Source organism: Armigeres subalbatus, chromosome 1 (genome assembly GCF_024139115.2).
Source record: "Armigeres subalbatus isolate Guangzhou_Male chromosome 1, GZ_Asu_2, whole genome shotgun sequence".
NCBI classification, from domain to species: Eukaryota; Metazoa; Arthropoda; class Insecta; order Diptera; family Culicidae; genus Armigeres; species Armigeres subalbatus.
Window position 1 is genome coordinate 149,964,458 of NC_085139.1, and position 19,466 is coordinate 149,983,923.

The window sequence follows — 19,466 nt, forward strand, 5'->3', positions numbered from 1 at the left end:
TGTGTATTCATCTTTAAAATATCACAGATGGAGAAAACTTTGGAAAGCGCCCAAAAAAGATCTATGACCTCCCCATGCTTCGATTGTATCTTGCGAACGGCGCTGGGTCTATAGGCTGAACGGTCTTAAGGCCAAATGACAAGTGAGACGTGAGTAACGTGAAATTAGATGTGAGAAATCATAAATAAGAAATGAGAATCGAGTAGTGAGCAGCGAGAAAAAGTAGAAGTGATAAATAAGTGGTAAAAAGTGATAAGTGAGACGTGATGAAAGAGGAGAGTGAGACATGGGAGTTGAAAAGGGAAATCTGAAAACCGAGAAGTGAGATGTGTGAAATAAAATGTGAGAGGGAAGGAAAAAAGGAGAAGCAAAACGAAGGTACAAAAAAGTTGAATAAATAGACAGGAACATGGGCATAATTAACCCCTCACGGTTGCCACTCCATTATTGCAGGGTCAGCTGTAATTACACTGAGAACCAAAAGATTATGTTTTGGATGTACGCCATTTTCAATAAGGAGGAAGAAAAAAAGTTAAAAAATTACAAAAGTAACAAAAATGAAAAAAAGATAGCAATTCGTAGCTGCTACTCAATGCGAAATTGTCCAGAGAAACATGTGAATGGGGCTTATGATTACCTATCCATTCTCAATGTACACGTGGCACTGATCACGTCTTTACGGTCGTAATGGGAAGGCGTTGCTACATGATACCAAGAAGACCTCTGCAACTGCGATTGTCTTGGCATATAGACAATTGTTTGTTTCAAAAGATACACAGTGTCGACCCAATTTTGTCACTCCCCGATTTTATCAAGTTTTCGACCCAATTTCATCACGCCCCGATTGTGTCACGTTTCTGACACGATTTTGTCCAACAAAATTAATAACTTATAAATATCTTTCATCACCTATAGTACTATCAGTGATGATCTCTGATTTGAAGAATAAAAATAACTGTAATAAAAGTTAGTAGTAGTAGTAGTAGTAGTAGTAGTAGTAGTAGTAGTAGTAGTAGTAGTAGTAGTAGTAGTAGTAGTAGTAGTAAGTAGTAGTAGTAGTAGTAGTAGTAGTAGTAGTAGTAAGTAGTAGTAAGTAGTAGTAAGTAGTAATAGTAAGTAGTAGTAAGTAGTAATAGTAAGTAGTAGTAAGTAGTAATAGTAAGTAGTAGTAAGTAGTAGTAGTAAGTAGTAGTAAGTAGTAGTAGTAAGTAGTAGTAGTAAGTAGTAGTAGTAAGTAGTAGTAGTAGTAATGGTGGTGGTGGTGGTGGTAGTGGTGGTAATGGTGGTGGTGGTGGTGGTGGTGGTGGTGGTGGTGATGGTGGTGGTGGTGGTGGTGGTGGTGGTGGTGGTGGTGGTGGTGGTGGTGGTGGTGGTGGTGGTGGTGGTGGTGGTGGTGGTGGTGGTGGTGGTGGTGGTGGTGGTGGTGGTGGTGGTGGTGGTGGTGGTGGTTGATTGGTGGTGGTGGTGGTGGTGGTGGTGGTGGTGGTGGTGGTGGTGGTGGTGGTGGTGGTGGTGGTGGTGGTGGTGGTGGTGGTGGTGGTGGTGGTGGTGGTGGTGGTGGTGGTGGTGGTGTGGTGGTGGTGGTGGTGGTGGTGGTGGTGGTGGTGGTGGTGGTGGTGGTGGTGGTGGTGGTGGTGGTGGTGGTGGTGGTGGTGGTGGTGGTGGTGGTGGTGGTGGTGGTGGTGGTGGTGGTGGTGGTGGTGGTGGTGGTGGTGGTGGTGGTGGTGGTGGTGGTGGTGGTGGTGGTGGTGGTGGTGGTGGTGGTGGTTGGTGGTGGTGGTGGTGGTGGTGGTGGTGGTGGTGGTGGTGGTGGTGGTGGTGGTGGTGGTGATGGTGGTGGTGGTGGTGGTGGTGGTGGTGGTGGTGGTGGTGATAGATGATGGTGGTGGTGGTGGTGGTGATGGTGGTGGTGATGGTGGTGGTGGTGGTGGTGGTGGTGGTGGTGATAGTGGTGGGTGGTGGTGGTGATGGTGGTGGTGGTGATGATGATGGTGGTGGTGATGGTGGTGGTGGTGGTGGTGGTGGTAGTGGTAATGATGATGATGATAATAGTAGTAATGGTAGTAGTAGTAATGGTAGTAGTAATGATGATAGTAATAACGTAGTAGTAGTAGTAGTAATAGTAATAGTAGTAGTAGTAGTAGTAATAGTAGTAGTAATGATGATAGTAATGGTAGTAGTAATAGTGGTAGTAGTAGTAGTAGTAGTAGTAGTATGGTAGTAATAGTAGTAATAGTAGTAATAGTAGTGGTAGTAATGGTAGTAATATTACTACTAGTAATAGTAATGGTAGTAGTAGTAATGGTAGTAGTAATCTAGTAGTAGTAATGATGATGGTAGTAATGTAGTAATGGGTAGTAATTGATGCCACTCTGTTGCAGATAGAACCACCACACTGATTGAGGACTATCTGGGCTTCGATATATCAATAGGTTGGTAATTGCCTGCAAAGTACCTGTCTGGGATCCTGTTATTAGTATCTGAGCCGGGTAGGTGAGTGTTAGCACACGCGTGACATTGCCAGGTGTTCCACGCCGCAACGATGCACAGGAGGTGCACAGAGTGGATACAAATGGGAGATTAGGGGTATTACAATCCATCACTGAGTGAGAGACTGAATGTCAAGAGAATGGTGCACAAGTGGTGCAAGCGACAGGGACTGAATGTATGAGCGAGCACACAAGTTAGACTCGCATGGTACGTGTGGTCAGAGTGACTGCTTAGGCAGTAGTGTACATAGTTGATGGAAGACCATTTTCTTTTAGTTGTTCGTCGACATAAGACCAAAAAAATTTTGGTTTGCCTTTGAGACTACACTGGATCTGACGATTTGTACAAGACCTTCGATGATGTAGTCCCTAATTAGCCTTTTCTGAGCCAGATTCATTCGGAGGAATTATTGTAATAGGTAACCCCTTGTACGCTGCAGCCAGAAAATTGTACCAATATTGAAATCGCCCATAATTATGATTTGGTCAGTCAGTGACATGCGATTACTAATCAATAAGCAAATAAACAGTTTGTGATCATCGGTAGACAGTTCAACCCAAAGTTGCTCGATCGAAGCAGCAGGTGGTTGAAGCAAGAAAATGAAGAAACGAAAATAAAGAATAAATAATAAGGAAGTGAAAATAAAGAACAAAGAAAATAATTAAGAATAAATTATAAAGAATACAAAATCAAGAAAGAAGGAAGGCAAAATAGGAGGAAGAAAAAATTAAGAAGCATAAATAAATAAATAATAGGAACAAGAAAGATAGAATAAGGAAGAAACAAGGAAGAAGAAAGAAAAAGAAAGAGGAAAGAAGAAACAAGGAAGAAGAAGTAAGGAAAACAGAAGGAAGATGTAAGAAGGAAGAAGAAAAAGGGAGGAAGAAAGAAAAACACAAACTTTTGGAAAACGCAAGTGTAGCAAGTCTGACAGTATCTTGGCAGCCAGTTAACGTCGAAAGGCGGAACCAAGATTGACATAGGAGCACAAGAAGGCTAGGGCTACTTTTGCGAGTTCACGCACCAAAATTCGAATATTCAACGTGAATAACATTGTTGTTACACACTTGGTGTGTATAGCAGAGATCACGCAGAAACTGCGAGTATTTATCAACCGATGTCTACGATTCGGACCTGGCGACCTCTCGTCAAAACTGGATCTCGAGACGACTTTCATCGACGATGCCATCAAAAATCGATATCAACAGAAATTCAAGAGCGTAAATTAGCATTAGCATTAGCGTTAAGATTTAACTCTACGGTCTCTCGTAGGCAGGGCTGTGCAATGTCAGGATGCTCTTTGTACATTCATAGAAAACCTTAAATGATACTCTTTCTATATGGCTAACCATCATTGCACAAGAGCGTCCAAGACAACCAAATGGAACGACACTCGTGCTGATGAAGAACATGCGAAAATGTGTATCCCCGCTGCACAAGATATTGTGTTCTATGCTTTGCATTAATTTTCACACGATTAGCTTTATACGTGTGCACGGCCCAATGGCAATACAACTGCAAATTGATGGTGATGAGTATCTTTTCGCAGGCAAGTGAAATGATGGTCTGTATCGTACACTCTTTTTATTTTGGAGAATGATGGAAGAAGCAAATCCGATCATTTCAATAAGGCATGTCACAATAAATAGCTTTGTGTTACTATGATGGTTGAGGAGAGTGTGGAATGCAGAAGAATAAGCGTGTCTATATCAGGGTGTTAAAAGGTGTTGATGGTGATGGTGCACAGCACTGCTCGTAGAGTGTCACGAGGAGTTTATTTTTGGAATTGTAAGTGTGGAACGTTACAGTACAGTAGTAATCGTTTGGTAGAACGTGAAACACAGAAAACACTAAAATAGAAATACAAAGTAGGAAAGGGACGAGCCTGAATTGAACCCACGACCTCCTGTGTCTACTCATATGTAAAACAAAATTCCCTGATTTTTCAGGTTTTTTCAAGGTGTTTATAAATTTCCAGGCGAAAACAAACGTGCCATATATAGATTTTAGCAGCAAAATGTTCAATTCAAAAAAGTAAATTGAATTGAAAATTTCTCCATAGATTCCATTGGAAAATCTTCCGGATTTTAAGAATTGCTTCAGAACTTCCTCCAGGATTTAATTTGAAAATTTCTTTGCTAAAACTTTAGAAAACATCTCAAACAAACATCTCTCTCTTTTTTAAGAAACTTAGAAAACTTCTTGAAATGTTCCGGAAATATGTTTGAAGATTTCTTCAAAATCCTTCAGAGCTTCTTAAAAAACTCCTTCAGGAAATGTGTTGATGTAAAAATAGAGATTGTTGAACGTTAGGCATAATACCTTCTTTATGTCGTGGGCTGTTTTAGGGCATTTTATGCTCAACATCTTTTATGCCTAACGTACTCATGCCTAACGTCCTTATACCTGTTCATGACCAACATCTAGTTTGTTCTAGTTTGTGACTAACGTCTAGTTTGCTTGGATCTAGCAGCCAAGGTACCGGTACTATAAGTGTCAAACGGCCAAGTTAGAGCCTATTCGGATAACGCCATTTATGATCATAACTATCATGATAAACAACAACCTGATGCCATATGATGCCAGCATATTTTGGCAGAACTGCTTTACTGTAAAAACCTTCGGAAAATGCTTGGAAACTTTTTTGAAATTCCTTGGGATGTTTTAGGAACTTGATCAGAAGCATCTTAAGGAAAACTTTAGAAAACACCTGGAGGAGTTCTTCCAGATATTTTGCTTTTCAGAATTCTTTGGAAATACTTCGAAAATACCTTTAAAATCCATTCGGAAAAATCATTCGGCTATTCTTTCAAAAATTCTTAAAAATCCTTCACAAATACTCTACACTTTTTTTTTTGACAATCCCTTCAGGTTCCTTTCAGGAATTTCTTGAAGAAAAATCGTCCAAGAAAATTCGAAATTCTTTTCCATATCTTGGAAATTCCTTCAGAAATAATTTAGAAAATTGCTAATCATTCTTATGGACACTCTTTTAGTAATTTCTTTGAATAATTCCTTAGAAAACTGATCCCGAAGTTCCTTTGATTGGTATAGGGGAACTGCTCCTTGAATTCATACCATGTACAAATCAATACCATTCAAACACGACACAAATTGAGCTCAAATTGCCTGTTTTGCAAATGTTATTGATATAGGAGTATGTTATTAATAATGGAACAGATACCCTATTTATTCAAATATTTTTAAGGATTTTTTCCATCTCCTACTTATAAGGCAGAAGCGGTAGCCACCACCGATCTCGTCAACAGAAATTCATGAGCGTAAATGGCCACAAATTACAAAAGCGCAGAAATGAAATCGATAAGCAAGCGTTGAACTGAAATCCGGCAGGACATCGCAGCAGAGGCAAACGCCTGGCGACTTAGGCTAAATAAAGAAATTAAGGAATCTGACCTGGGCCCAGGTCAAGGCTAAAGCGAGCATTCGCCCAGGATAGATATATTTTACGTTGGCAATATGTACCCCTAGGGGTGTTCAGAGCACATGATTGTTTTATCATCTTTTATTTGACCGTAGTACAAAAATGAGCATAATTGCAGTAAAAATAAGGGGTGCTCTTCTTGCTCCATGTGGCGATAAGTCCTAGTCCCTTATTTCTATTAAAAAAATCTATTAGTCACGCTGATTAATAACGAATGTGTGATATGTTTTTTTTTGGCACGACAAATGCTGGGTAAAGCGTACCATTAGTACTTCGCGTACCTGAAAGAATAAAATAGACCCCATTTCGCGGTCCTTAACCTCTTACTCAGCAACTCCTATCCCTACCTTAGGGAAGATCGGGTAACCAACCCCGGTGGGAGCTATGGTCGTATGTTGACAAATAAGGGGGGATTTGCTCCTCTCCGGAGGTGAAAATCTGGTCGAGCGTCTGTTCTCCATGTTGAGAGCGGCTCACAACAGCGTCTGTTCCCCATGTTAGGGGCGGCTGATCATCGTCCGAGTGCCAGCGAGGGACTCTAAACAAAACTGTGCACATCATGCTGCATCGTGTCAGCATCGAGAAGGCAGCCCCTTCAACGCGATGTAGGTAGCGCAACCCTGGTAAGGTAGCCTACCGAAGATTCTACAGTTACCAAGAAAGGCAAAAGTAGAGCAAACGGATTGATTCAACGGCAACAGACCCGGCAACGAATAAAGGACAACGATTGGAAAGTCGGATCTTGGAACGTGAGAACTTTGAATGAACCCGCACGTGTTGTCATCGGGGACGCAAATGCGCAGATCGGAAGAGAAAACTTTCTTTCGCTTTGTCATTGGTACGGAAAGCCTTCATTCCGCTACCAACGATAATGGCCTGCGACTTGTAACCTTTGCTGCTGCTAGAGGAATGACAATCAGCAGTACCTACTTCGCACGTAAGAATATCCGCTAACACACCTGGTACCATCCGAGTGGAGACACTTGCTCACAGATATACCACGTGCTGATCGACAGACGACATTTCTCGGATATTATAGATGTAAGGTCCTTCAGAGGTCCGAACATTGACTCGGATCACTACCTTGTAGTTGTAAAAATTCGGACACGGCTTTCCAGTGTCACGAATTCACGAAACAACAGATTTATTTATTTATTATCAGACTAAGGCCGGAGTGGCCTGTGCTGCACATAAAAGACTTCTCCATTCAGCTCGGTCCATGGCCGCACTTCGCCAACCACGCAGTCTGCGGAGGGTCCGCAAATCGTCCTTCACCTGATCGATCCACCCTACCCGCTGTGCACCGTCGAATCGTTGTCGAGAACCTTTTTCACCGGATTATTGTCCGACATTATGGCTACGTGCCCGGCCCACCACAATAAATGAAATGAAATGAAATGTCTCGTGTCCGTAGAGAACTACCGGTCTTATAAGCGTTTTGTAGATAGTCAGTTTGGTACGGCGTCGAACTCTATTCGATCGGAGCGTCTTGCGGAGTCCAAAGTACGTACGATTTCCAGCCACTATGCGCCTCCGAATTTCTCTGCTGGTATCGTCACCAATGAGTCCACCAGTGGTCACCAGTGAGTCCAAGTACACGAATTCTTCAACCACCTCGATTTCGTCACCACGAAACAACAGAACGATGCGTTTTAATATCCAACGCTTGTCAGTTGAAGTAGTTGCTGAACAGTTCCACCAGAAGCTTGACGAGCGGATAGGAGATGCCACCGGATCTGGCGACGTCTACAGATTGTGGGAAAATATCCACGAAGCGCAGGAAGTGTTAGGCACTGCACAGCGACGCCAACGAAATGGTTGGTTTGATGAGGAGTGACGGAAGAGAAAAATGTTGCTAGGAGTCGAATGCTAGTGGCTCGTACCCGTTCCAACAGAGAGCGGTACAGTGTAACAAGAGCAGAAGAGAAACGAATCCACCGCAGAAAAAAAAGGCAACATGAAGAGAGTGTGATAGCTGGAGCGCAGGAGAACATGGATAGAAACGATATGCGGAGGTTTTACGCAACTGTCAATGTTGCGCGGCATGAGAGTGCGCCAGAGCCCGCCATGTGCAATGACCGAGAGGGGACTTTGCTGACAGACAATACTATGGTGGCAGCCAGGTGGAAGGAGCACTTCGAAGATTTGCTGAACGGTGAAAATGAAGGTGTATTGGGGACAGGATGGACATAGTCGGCGACGGTTAAGCTGTGAAACCACCAACGCTGGACGAGGTAAAGAAGGCTCTAAACGAGATGAAAAACAGTATAGCTGCTGGGAAGGACGAGATGTCGGTCGAGCTTCTCAAACACAGAAGTGAGCAACTGCATCAATTAGTCCACCATATTATTCAGAAAATGGTTGGATGGCCTCATATGCCCAATCTATAAGGGCACAGACTAGAGTGTGCCAATTATAGAGGGATCACCCTTTTGAACTCGGCGTACAAAATTCTGTCGCGTATCCTGTTTAGCAGACTGAGGCCGCTTGAGGAGTCCTTCGTCGGCGAATACCAGGCATGTTTTCGTGAGGGCGTTTCCGGCGAAACTGACTAGACTGATACGTGCAACGCTGGATTGCTCGAAATCAAGTATTCGGATTGCAGACGAAGTGTCAACCTCGTTTGTGACCTTAAACGGATTGAAGCAGAGTGATGCACTTTCGGATTTATTGTTCAATATTGCACTCGAGGGCGCTATTAGGAGATCTGGCGTGCAGAGGAACGGCACTATCATCACACGGTCGCATGTGCTCCTGGGCTTTGCGGGCGACATCGACCTCATTGGAATCGATCGCAGAGGAGTCCAGTAGTGGAGGCTTTTGTCCCACTGAAGAGGGAGACGGCGAGGATATAGGCTTAACCATTTACTCTACCAAGACAAAGTACATGGTGGCAGGTAGATATAGAGGAAGACCTAGTGGTGGTGTTGGTGCTGAGGAAGTGCTTGATGGGGATGTGTATGAAGTTGTTGATGAATTTGTTTACCTTGGAACACTTGTGGCATGTGACAATGACGTTTCCCGTGAAGTGAAAAGACGTATTGCTGCAGCGAATAGGGCCTTTACGTATTACTTAACCAGCTTTGGTACCGCAACATGCAGGAAACGAAATTTTCTCTATACAAAACTCTGATTCTACCAGTGGCCCTTTATGGATATGAAGCATGAACGTTAAAAGAGGCTGCGTACAATACTCGGAAGGAAGCTAGAAAATGATGTGTGGCTTCTTCGTTGGCATTACATCCCTCACTGGGACAGAGTCGCCTCGCAGCTTAGTGTTCATTAAGCACTTCCACAGTTATTAACTGCGAGGTTTCTAAGCCAAGTTACCATTTTTGCATTCGTATACCATGAGGCTAACATGATGATACTTTTATGCCCAGGGAAGTCGAGACAATTTCCAATCCGAAAATTGTCTAGACCGGCACCGGGAATCGAACCCAGCCACCCTCAGCATGGTCTTGCTTTGTAGCCGCGCATCTTACCGCACGGCTAAGGAGGGCCCTGTATCAAGTATACAAAGAAGAAAATATTGTGAATCGTATAGAATACGGCAGACTTCAGAAGGCTGGTTACTTAGTCCGAATGTCGGAAGAAACAATTATTCAACAGAAAACCGAATAGAGGCCGGCGACTTTGTGGAAGGCCACGAACACGCCGGCTGCACGCTGAACGTTCGGGGAAACTGGAGAAACATTGCTCAAGACCGGCGATTATGGAGCTCTACAATACGCCATGCATATTGCATAGGTGTATCGACGCTGTAGCCAACCAGGTACCAGATAGGGTGGATATGTTTTATGAATGTAACATAGACAAAATCTTCGTTTGAAGTATAATTTTATTATACTTTATGCGTCCATTAAAAAATCACATTCTATCGATCAGTTTTGACTAAATTTTACAAACACATGATTACACTTCATAGGATTGCTAGTATTCACATTTACTTTCCATATAAATAATAAGAATAATAATAATTATATAAATTTTAAAAATCACCTACGCATTGTCCAAAATGAGAAGTCATGTCCACCTCAACTCGCTCCGAAAGGCAATTCTTATAATTAAGGTAGTCTAGTAATCTTCGCGGTAATGGTAGTGCCTGAATTAAATCCTTTCTTATTATCGTTTTATGGATGACGAACCTGTTGGGAAAAATTATAACGTCAATCATGAACTAGAGGCTCTTGCTACCCGGCAGCACGATATTACCTGCAAAGATGTTGCAAGCTTTGTACGTGTTTGAATCTGGACACGGGTTTCGTCAATTGCACGCGTAAAGGTCCGTGTTCTGGTCTTCTGTGCAGAAAAAATAAGTATCTACCGCTTCTGGAATGCTCCACGGCGTTTTCGATGAATTCCATTATTGTTCGGGATTTAAACTTGGCACATGACCCGAACGAAAATGCACCTAAAAATGTAATAAACGAAGGGTAATTTGAAAAGGGAAAAGAAAAACTAAATCACCTTGAGCTTGATCTATTCTGACGTGCCGAACTGAACCATTCAGTTTGAATGTGAGGGAGAAAATGTAATGATCGTCGGAGCTATCTCGCACCAGAAAACTTCCATCGGGCTCATTTGAGAGAATTTTTTCTGCTCCTTCCGATGATATAGGACCCCAGTACCATCCACACTGAGAAGGAAACAGAGCAAAGAATCTTATTGAATGATTTCTAAACAGGAATATCAAGTAATCGGTTCTTACATCCTTCACTTTATCAATACTCGCAGTAAAATCCATGATATGCGCCGCCTCATCCTGTTTATTTGTTTCGTTCGATTCCTTTGTTTCTTCAAATGAAACACCGTTTGGTAGAGATGTTTTTTCCGCTGTAAAGTGATCAGTATCATAAACTGCTATGAAATAGAATGTCTATACTATTTTTCTTTCAGTTCATATAAACACATTGTAGTAGAAAAAAACTTATGATTGCTAATCTTCCTATGGAATTAAATCCTAATAAGAAGCAAAATCGTAAATCGAAGCTTAAAATTATCAGTTCACGATAAAAAAAGAAACATGTAAGTATCGTATATGAATATAAAATGAAAAAAATGTATATTATCGAACTATTAATATCCATACATACCTGACATAGGCAGTGGTGGTAGTTTTCGCGTTGATACACTGGACTTCTTGTAGTAATCATCTATCGACTTAGACTTGGTGCCACAAACATTTTGCTTGGCGTGGCCGTCAAGAAACGACTTTTTGCCCCTCAAGTATTGCTGATGTTTGCTGATACGGAAAATGTTGCATAGCTTTTGCTTCAGGTTGAAAGAAAAGTGATTCTTTTTGCTGTTGCATTCGCTAACTTTGCAGGATATCGTGCGCCGCTTCTGGTCTCGTTCCTGTTCCGCGGCGTATGACGATTGTGATTTTTTGTTGATAACTTGCTTCCTGTTATTGGATTCCTGTAGTACGGAGCCCTGTCTCCTCTTCAAATTGAATTCGTTTTTCTGGAATGGTACTGAGAATGGTTTGAAATTTATCATTTTGGGATTATAATAAATACGTATTAAAATATAAATATTGAATTAGTTCAAAAAGAAAATATATTTTGTAAACAACTTTAATAATGTGATTTTTAAAAAAGAAGTTGCAAATTTTGGGCTTTTTTTGTTACGGTCTTGCCTAAGCGAGCGTCCACAAATTACGTAACGCTTAGAGGGGTGAGCCAAAGTTGGGCAAAGTATTACGATCCTTACAAAATTTTCAGATGTTTCAAGTGTGACATGTGGGGGAGTGGGGTTTTAAAATGCCCAATTTTTGCGTGACGTAATTAATGCATTTTCCCTAACTTGCCCTTGGTGGAGATAGAGAAACCCTTATGTGGTGCGTAACTGAGTATGTCTACAAGAACGGCGGTGAAATTAACAGCTTTCTTGCAGACAGCCATCTTGCCCTGAGTGATAACCGCTATGACAGCAACAGGGACTATGTCCAGGGGCCACCACTATTGTAACCTCGAAGCATGGCAGAAGTTTGAGTGTGGACTGCGCATGCTGAGGCAGGAGTGTCGTAGCATAGTATCGTTGATTGGTCCCTGCATACCGCTATTGATACCTCGAGGCATGCCAGTGGATTGTTAGGGTGAGCACCCAAATAAGACTAACTTAGGGTGAGTGACAGCTTCTTCGGCGGCAGGGTCGGACTGGGCTGGACACGTTGTTCGTATGCCGGAAAAACGTCAAGCGAAGATAATATTTAGTAGAGAACCCGGAAGAGGACGCAGGCTTCGTGGAAAGCCGCGTACAGGATGACTTTTTGCAGTCGAAGAGGAGGGCGCTCAATGTTCAGGGCGACTGGAAGCGATTAGCCCAGGATCGAGCCCAGTGGAGAAGGATACTCCATTCGGCGAAGAGCTGTAGCCCATCAAGTATCAAATAAGTATTCCTTATTTTTTATTCCTTATTCCCTATTCCTCATTCTTTATTCTTTATTCATATTCCTTATTCCAAAAACATGACGTCTTCGGCATTATTGTCAGAGGGGTTTTCTATAACTAATTATGCTCAAATTTGGCCTAAACATTCTTTGCATATCAAAGAATATTGTGGCCAAATTTCTTAAATTTTAGTCTACAAAAACCCCCCTGCCGTCATTTTCCCTACTTATTTCGAACATCTTACTTTTCATTTCCCAAATGGCGTTCGGGCAAAGGGTATTCGTCCAAATGACCCTAAACCTTGATACCCACGTAGCGTCTTTTCAACGCTGCGTGCACACGGCGTGAAAAGGACGCAGATATGGATCGGGAAAAAAACAAACAGTAGCGCAGCGGAATCGTCTCCAAATTGTTAGTTCTTTAAGCTGATTGTGAAATCAGATAGTTTGTTCTCGAAACCCATAGGAAACTATCAAGTATGGGTATTTTTACCTCATGCAACAGTTAAACAATATAGCAAGCTGATGTTAATTTGATAATATTCACATTTCAAAAAAGTGGTGATCAGACATTGAAAGCGTGAGTGAAGCGGACGAGCATTGATCTGATTCAATCATAGAATCCTATGCCAGTGAGTGAACAGCCTTGCTCCGATGGATACCAAACAACGATTATGAGCGATCGTTGCTGCGTAAACAACGATCAACAGTGTTCGCCAAGCCAAATTTGGTATGGTATCCATGGAAGTTACGACTGGAGCATTTGTATTACGCTTGCTCTACTACAATAAAAACATCAAAACATATCAGTTGTTCCCTACTTTCAAGTTTCTGGGATGGAGAAGATAAAGTATCAAAGCCTCCCATGCACTGTATCAGAGCTCCATTCTCATAGCGGACTAAATTTTTCTAAATGTCTGAACATATTTTTTAACAGCATGTGATAACAACACTCATTGTTAGGTTACCAAGTGATTTGCCTCGTGAGCGATTAAGATCTTTAAACTTTGAATCAACGATCTAGAAAGCAGTAGAGCATCAAGTTGGCATGAATTTAGTCGATTTTTACTCATGATCCGATTTTTTTCAATACCTGGTGGTGATATTTCGTTGCCGGAAAACTCATGAGGCAAGCTGACAGATATTTGGGAACAACGCACCACGCGTCGGCGAATCAGCATTCTAGTATGGATAGTGCGTGGAGACGCATAGTATATTGTAGGTTAGTCCGCCTAGGGCGTTTTGTCTAGCCAAAATGTTAGATGTTTAGATGTTTCATCAAAATGTGGAAAATTTCGGTTTTTTTTTTTTCAACCATCCCATCTTTCATTATGACACTTTTTAGTAGCTTTTTTCTAGGAGGTATGTTTTTCTTATGTGTAGTATGGCTTACACCGTTACGTACTATTGTTTATTTATTAGAATAATTCAACTGACCATGAATGTCTAAATGAATATTAGTTAAACTAGTTGGTTACGGTTAGCGGTACGGAAAAAGTCTAGTAACCACGAAACTAATCAACTGATAAATTAAAGTAAAAAATATCGAATAATTCGTTGAAGCGGCGAATGATGGATCGAATTGGTTCGTGTAGTTCATAGTTGCTAGTTTGTGGTTTTAGAAGCAAAAATAGACGTTGAAGAAGAGGTCTTTCAGGTGCATATAGATTTAACTACGACAGTAGTGCTGGAAAATCGATGGGACCCGTGAGTAGCTTCCCAGCAAACGTAGCTTGAGCGGCGATGCGTCTAAACTCTAGTGGTTCGATGCTAATCAACCGGCACCGCTCCTCGTACGGTGGCAAGTTCGTAGGATCACGCCACCTTAGGGTTCGAAGAGCGTATTTTCAGTGGCGTTTCCGTAACCTCAATCTACCTGTGCACTGGATTTAAATTAAGGGATTTGGTCTGCGGAAATGCATAGAATAACTAAATTTTGATTAGTTTAAACCAGGGCTGACAATAGTCATTCTCGTCGTATGGAGAAAGCGGAAAAAATAAGTCTTCGTCGTAACATTGCACGACGCAACACCTATTCGTTTTCTTCGCGCCGCATGCGTACCACGACGATAGTCGCGCAACCAATAGTTATGACGATTTTCGTCGTCACTTCTTCACACAATTGATTGCACGTCATTATAGACGGACTGGTAAAAAACATAATGGCGTCTCAAATAAACAAATAGTAGGAACTTTGGTAACATAAATGTATCGATAACATCCATAACGCTTTCATAAGTTACTTCAAACTCATTATTACAAAGGATTAATAAAAATCTTTGCATGGCAGCTGCCGTTTGAATAATAACGGTATGAAGTCTTCGTTCTTCGATGTCGTCATGAGGATTTGGTTACACGACGAAAGCTAACGTCGTGCGCGTCATTGACGATGTGTAGAGTAGCAATGAAGATACTGCAACTCGTCGCTACTATGGCATTTCGTGCTATGACGAAGACTATTGTCTGCCCTGGTTTAAACGACTCTGATAATTTTATTTTCCATTTGGGTTGTCAAAATATCAAAATTTTCATTTTTTGGGTCAATGCACAGGTAAAAAGTGAGGTTTCGCGACGCCACTGCGTATCTTAGTAACTTCCGTTGAACGGCTTCGATTCTAGCAATCCATGTGGTCCGGATGATTCCAGTATTGATCGCACGAAGGAACAGTACAGTGATCTAAAGCATCGGAATTTGCCGACAATTTTGAAAATAAAACCCAATTGGCGATTCGCTCGGGCTACAATGTTATCGTAGTGAGGTCTGTATGTCAGTCCACTGTCCAGGACAACGCCAAGATCCTTGTATAATCTAGTATAACACTTTGCAATTAATCAAAACATTACGCTTGTTGGCCCACCCTGCAACAGTCATCTGCTCTACAGATAATCGCGAGAGAAGAGATTTACGATCTCACAGCATCTCAGGTATCGGCAATGTTAGCCACACATAGGAATTCCATCCATGTATTAATTAGTAAGAAATAAATCGTTGCCGGGAATAGGTGTTTTTTCAAAGTACCAGTGCACGTATTCTGCTTTCTGTGAAAGAATAGTGACTCGTTTAACCCGCGATCCGTGGACAGAAAGTGACTATCTAGACAATAGTAACCGCTGTGACTCTATCACCCAAAAGGAACGAACCAGTGCTATATCGAAGAAGATTTTACATCTGGTCTTTCGAACCGGATAAAGCGCCAAACACAAATACAGTACAGTGCCCGTGTCGTGGAATTGTGACACAAAGGTCCATATCGGAGAGACGCCATCCTTGCATCTATTCAGCGTGGTCACCATCGTTGGGAATATCGACATTACCGCTTCACTGCCATGGGGTCGTCATGAGGTTGCTGTTGCTGAATTAAGAATTGTTTACCACCACATGCCCGTCGTCTAACAATTGGTGGAACTTCACCGAGCAAGAACAGATAAGTACAAGGAAGCAGGTTTGTCGAAGGTGTGCTCTGGGTGCATGATAAGAGCTGCCTATTGTGCATGCAATACAATGGTGTCAATGAGTGCGAATCGCTAAATCCGTACCATATGGAAAATAAAGATTGAAACGAATGTTATGAGTTTTATTGATGATTGAGTTGAGGGTAATTTAGTTCGCTGAATCGAGTTATTTCGGGTTGGTTTATTTATCAATTCTGTCTGGTGTGAAGCTGTCTCTGTCAATCGGTGGGTTCGTCACGATAATCGGTCGCGCGATTCGGAAATTCATTAAGTGGTGAACAAGTGAAAGTGGATGAAAATGTCGAGTCTACGGGAGTTAAGCAAACAGGAGCGACAGCTGCGACACATGCTTGTGATGATTAAGGAGTTCACACGAAAATCTGATGGACCACGGGATAGAGGATCGGTGCAAGCCAGAATGGAGAAATTGGATGAAGCCTACGAAGAATTTCGTCACGTTCGTATGAAGACAGAGATTCTGCTAGAAGATGCTGGCGAAGAAGAAGATTTTGCCGACACAGATGAAACCGAAGAAGCACGGGTGAAGCGAATGAATGAACAGGAGCAGCAAAGAAACCTAGAAAACGATCGAATCATGAAGGATTTCATCGATGAGTATTTCTCCATTAAGCAGATTCTCCAAGGGTTCCTTTCCACATTCCAGGCCAGCTCATCGATGATTCCAGTAGCTGCTGCTCAATGCCAACAGCCTGCCTCAGTTGGTATGCGTCTTAAACTGCCCGAACTGAAGTTGCCATCATTCAGTGGTGATCTTCGGGATTGGATCACATTCCGAGATTCGTTCAAGAACTTGATATCAGATAATACACAACTGACTGATATCGACAGATTCACATATTTGCGCTCGGCTTTGTCGGGTTAAGCATTGCAAGAAATTGCATCCATCGATTTGACGTCTGTTAACTATACAATTGCCTTGAACTCGCTTGAATCCAGATATGATAATAGGAAGCTGTTGGTCAAATCACATCTCGATGCTCTTCTATCTGTTAATCCCATCAAAATGGAGAGTTTCGAAGCTTTGAATGCCGTCATTAGTGAATTCGACAAGCAATTACAGATGCTTGATAAGCTGGGTGAGGCGACGGCGAATTGGAGTACAATCTTGGCTCACATTTTGCTGGGCAAGCTAGATCAAACTACGATGCGTCTGTGGGAGACAGAACATCGATCCAAGTTTTAGGCAGGAGTGTTCCTTCTTCGGAGGTGAAGAAGCCTACAAGGTTATTCGTCAGCAATTCTGGCGTCCAGGGCAGCACCAACAGTTGTCCCTTTTGCGGAGAACCTCAACATCCAGTTTTTCAGTGCAAAAAGTTCAAGTTCATGAAAGTAGAAGAACGGCGGAATGCAGTCACAGCAAAGCGGCTTCAATTGTCTCTCCCGTGGTCACATGTCCAAGTCCTTTACAAGAAGCTCCTGTAAGATATGCGGTCAACGTCATCATTCTCTCCTCCACGTAAGTTCAAGCAAATCGCCAAGCTATTCCGACTCACAATCGCTCAAACGACCGCAGAACCCACCGACTCCTCACACAACTCAGACACCAACCTCACAACCTCCAAATACTCATACTCATCAGCACACCTTCAATCATTTCAACAATCAATCATTTCCATCAGTCGCTTCCACAAGTGCACAAAACATGCCACCTCGATCAGACAACCTTGCTGACCCCAGTATTGATTTTCTGTAAGTGAACTCAGTAGTTCTTCATCCGTTCTGTTAGCTACTGCTATTGCTATTATTGAAGATACGTATGGGAACACTACCTACGCGCGAGCCCTGTTAGATAGCGGTTCACAGTTGTGTTTTATAACTGAGAATCTTTCGCAAAGACTGAAGTTCAAGAGATCCAGAGAGATGCTGTCAATAAGTGGTATTGGGCAAACAACGAAAAAGTGCAAGCAATCCGTTGTTGCATGTGTTCGCTCACGCGTTTCACAGTACGCCCAGGAGGAAAAGTTCTATGTGCTTCCTCAAGTGACGCTGAACCTCCCGGCATCAAGAATCAACACGAGTCGGTACAATCTTCCATCGGATGCTGTGCTTGCGGATCCAACATTCTACGAGCCTGGTGCAGTTGATTTGATCATCGGTGCCAGTCTTTTCTTCGACTTGCTAACGACAGGGAGCTGGAACATTGCAGATAGTGGTCCAGTTATGCGAAATACAGCATTTGGATGGGTTATTTGTGGGAGAATCTCCGGTGAATTCGAACGCCTCCGGCCTGCGGTAGCCAACTTATCCATGGAACGTATTGATGAACTATTAACGAGGTTATGGGATCTTGAGGAGTGCCAAACAAACAGCTTGCTTTCCCTCGAAGAATCTGCCTGCGAAAACATTTTCAACCGCACGACCATTCGTGATGCTGCTGGACGGTTTATTATAACTTCGCCAAAGAAGGAGCATCTCATCCAGAAGTTAGGAGATTCTCGTACAACGGCACTCAAAAGATTTCTTGCATTAGAGCGACGATTGGACGCAAATCCAAGGTTGAAGCAAATGTATGCCGAATTTATTGCGGAATATGTTCGTCTAGGCCACATGAAGGAGGTTGACGATTGCGAAGTAGCCTCACAAGCAAGGCATTAGTATATCCCTCACCATTGTGTTATTAAGCCTGATAGCACAACCACGAAACTACGCGTAGCCCACGAAACGACGCGTCATGCCAGACAAGCTCGGGAATTTCCCTGAACGAAGCGTTGATGGTTGGTCCAACGGTGCAGGAAGATTTGAACTCCATAGTCCTTCGCTTTAGACTACACAGATTTGCGGTGGTTGCGCACATAGAAAAAATGTATCGCATGGTGAAGCTCCGACCTGAAGACTAAAACTTGCACCTGATTATTTGGAGAGATGATCATGGAAGTCCGCTTCGTATATTCAAGCTGTGCACCGTAACATACGCTACAGCTTCAGCTCCTTACCTTGCCACCAAATGTCTGAAAAGACTTGCAGAGCTCGACGGAACCCGCTTCCCAGCCGCTGCCAAAGTACTGAGTGAAGATTTCTACGTGGACGACATGATGTCAGGGACGGAATCCATCGAAAAAGGCATTCTGCTCTGTAAAAACATTCAGCAGCTGCTACAAGGAGGAGGTTTTACCATCCGTAAATGGAGCTCTAATTGCCCTACGATACTGGAGCACATTCCGCCCGAATACAGAGATGACCGTACATCATTTGAACTGGATGATACAAGCGCAACAATCTGAGACTTATCTGGGAACCAAGATCAGATAACTTCACATTCAAGGTTCCACTGTGAAATCAATCTGTTATTTGCAAGCGATCAGTGATTTCTGACTTGGCCCGCATCTTTGATCCAATTGGGCTGATTGGACCAATCGTTATAATAGCACGTATTTTCGTCCAAACCCTCTGGAAGCAGAAGGTTTCTTTGGGACGAACCGCTTACCGAAAATGATCAATCCCAGTGGCGAGATTTCCGGTTAGGATTGGCGAACATAAATGACGTGACAGTTCCTCGATGGGTTTCCTACCGTTCCGACAGCATTGTCGTCCAATTGCACGGATTTTGTGATGCTTCTAAAGTGGCTTATGGGGCCTGCATTTATGTTCGGATAGCACACTCTGACGGTTTAATTTCTTCCCATTTGCTGACGTCCAAGGCCAGAGTGGCACTACTTGATCAGCAGA

General features: G+C 42.7%; 1 protein-coding gene across 1 annotated transcript in view; it reads right to left on the reverse strand.

Annotated features, from left to right (window-relative positions):
* Positions 1-9,755: 9,755 nt before the first annotated feature.
* LOC134205249 (uncharacterized) overlaps positions 9,756-19,466 on the reverse strand; it is a 31,734-nt gene continuing 22,023 nt past the window's right edge. The window contains exons 3-7 of the mRNA XM_062680333.1: positions 11,029-11,409; positions 10,644-10,768; positions 10,403-10,571; positions 10,148-10,346; positions 9,756-10,080 (exon numbers count right to left, since the gene is read on the reverse strand). Of these exons, the coding sequence (XP_062536317.1) occupies positions 9,924-10,080; positions 10,148-10,346; positions 10,403-10,571; positions 10,644-10,768; positions 11,029-11,409 (1,031 nt within the window). The 3' untranslated portion in view covers positions 9,756-9,923. The remainder of the gene's footprint in view (positions 10,081-10,147; positions 10,347-10,402; positions 10,572-10,643; positions 10,769-11,028; positions 11,410-19,466) is intronic.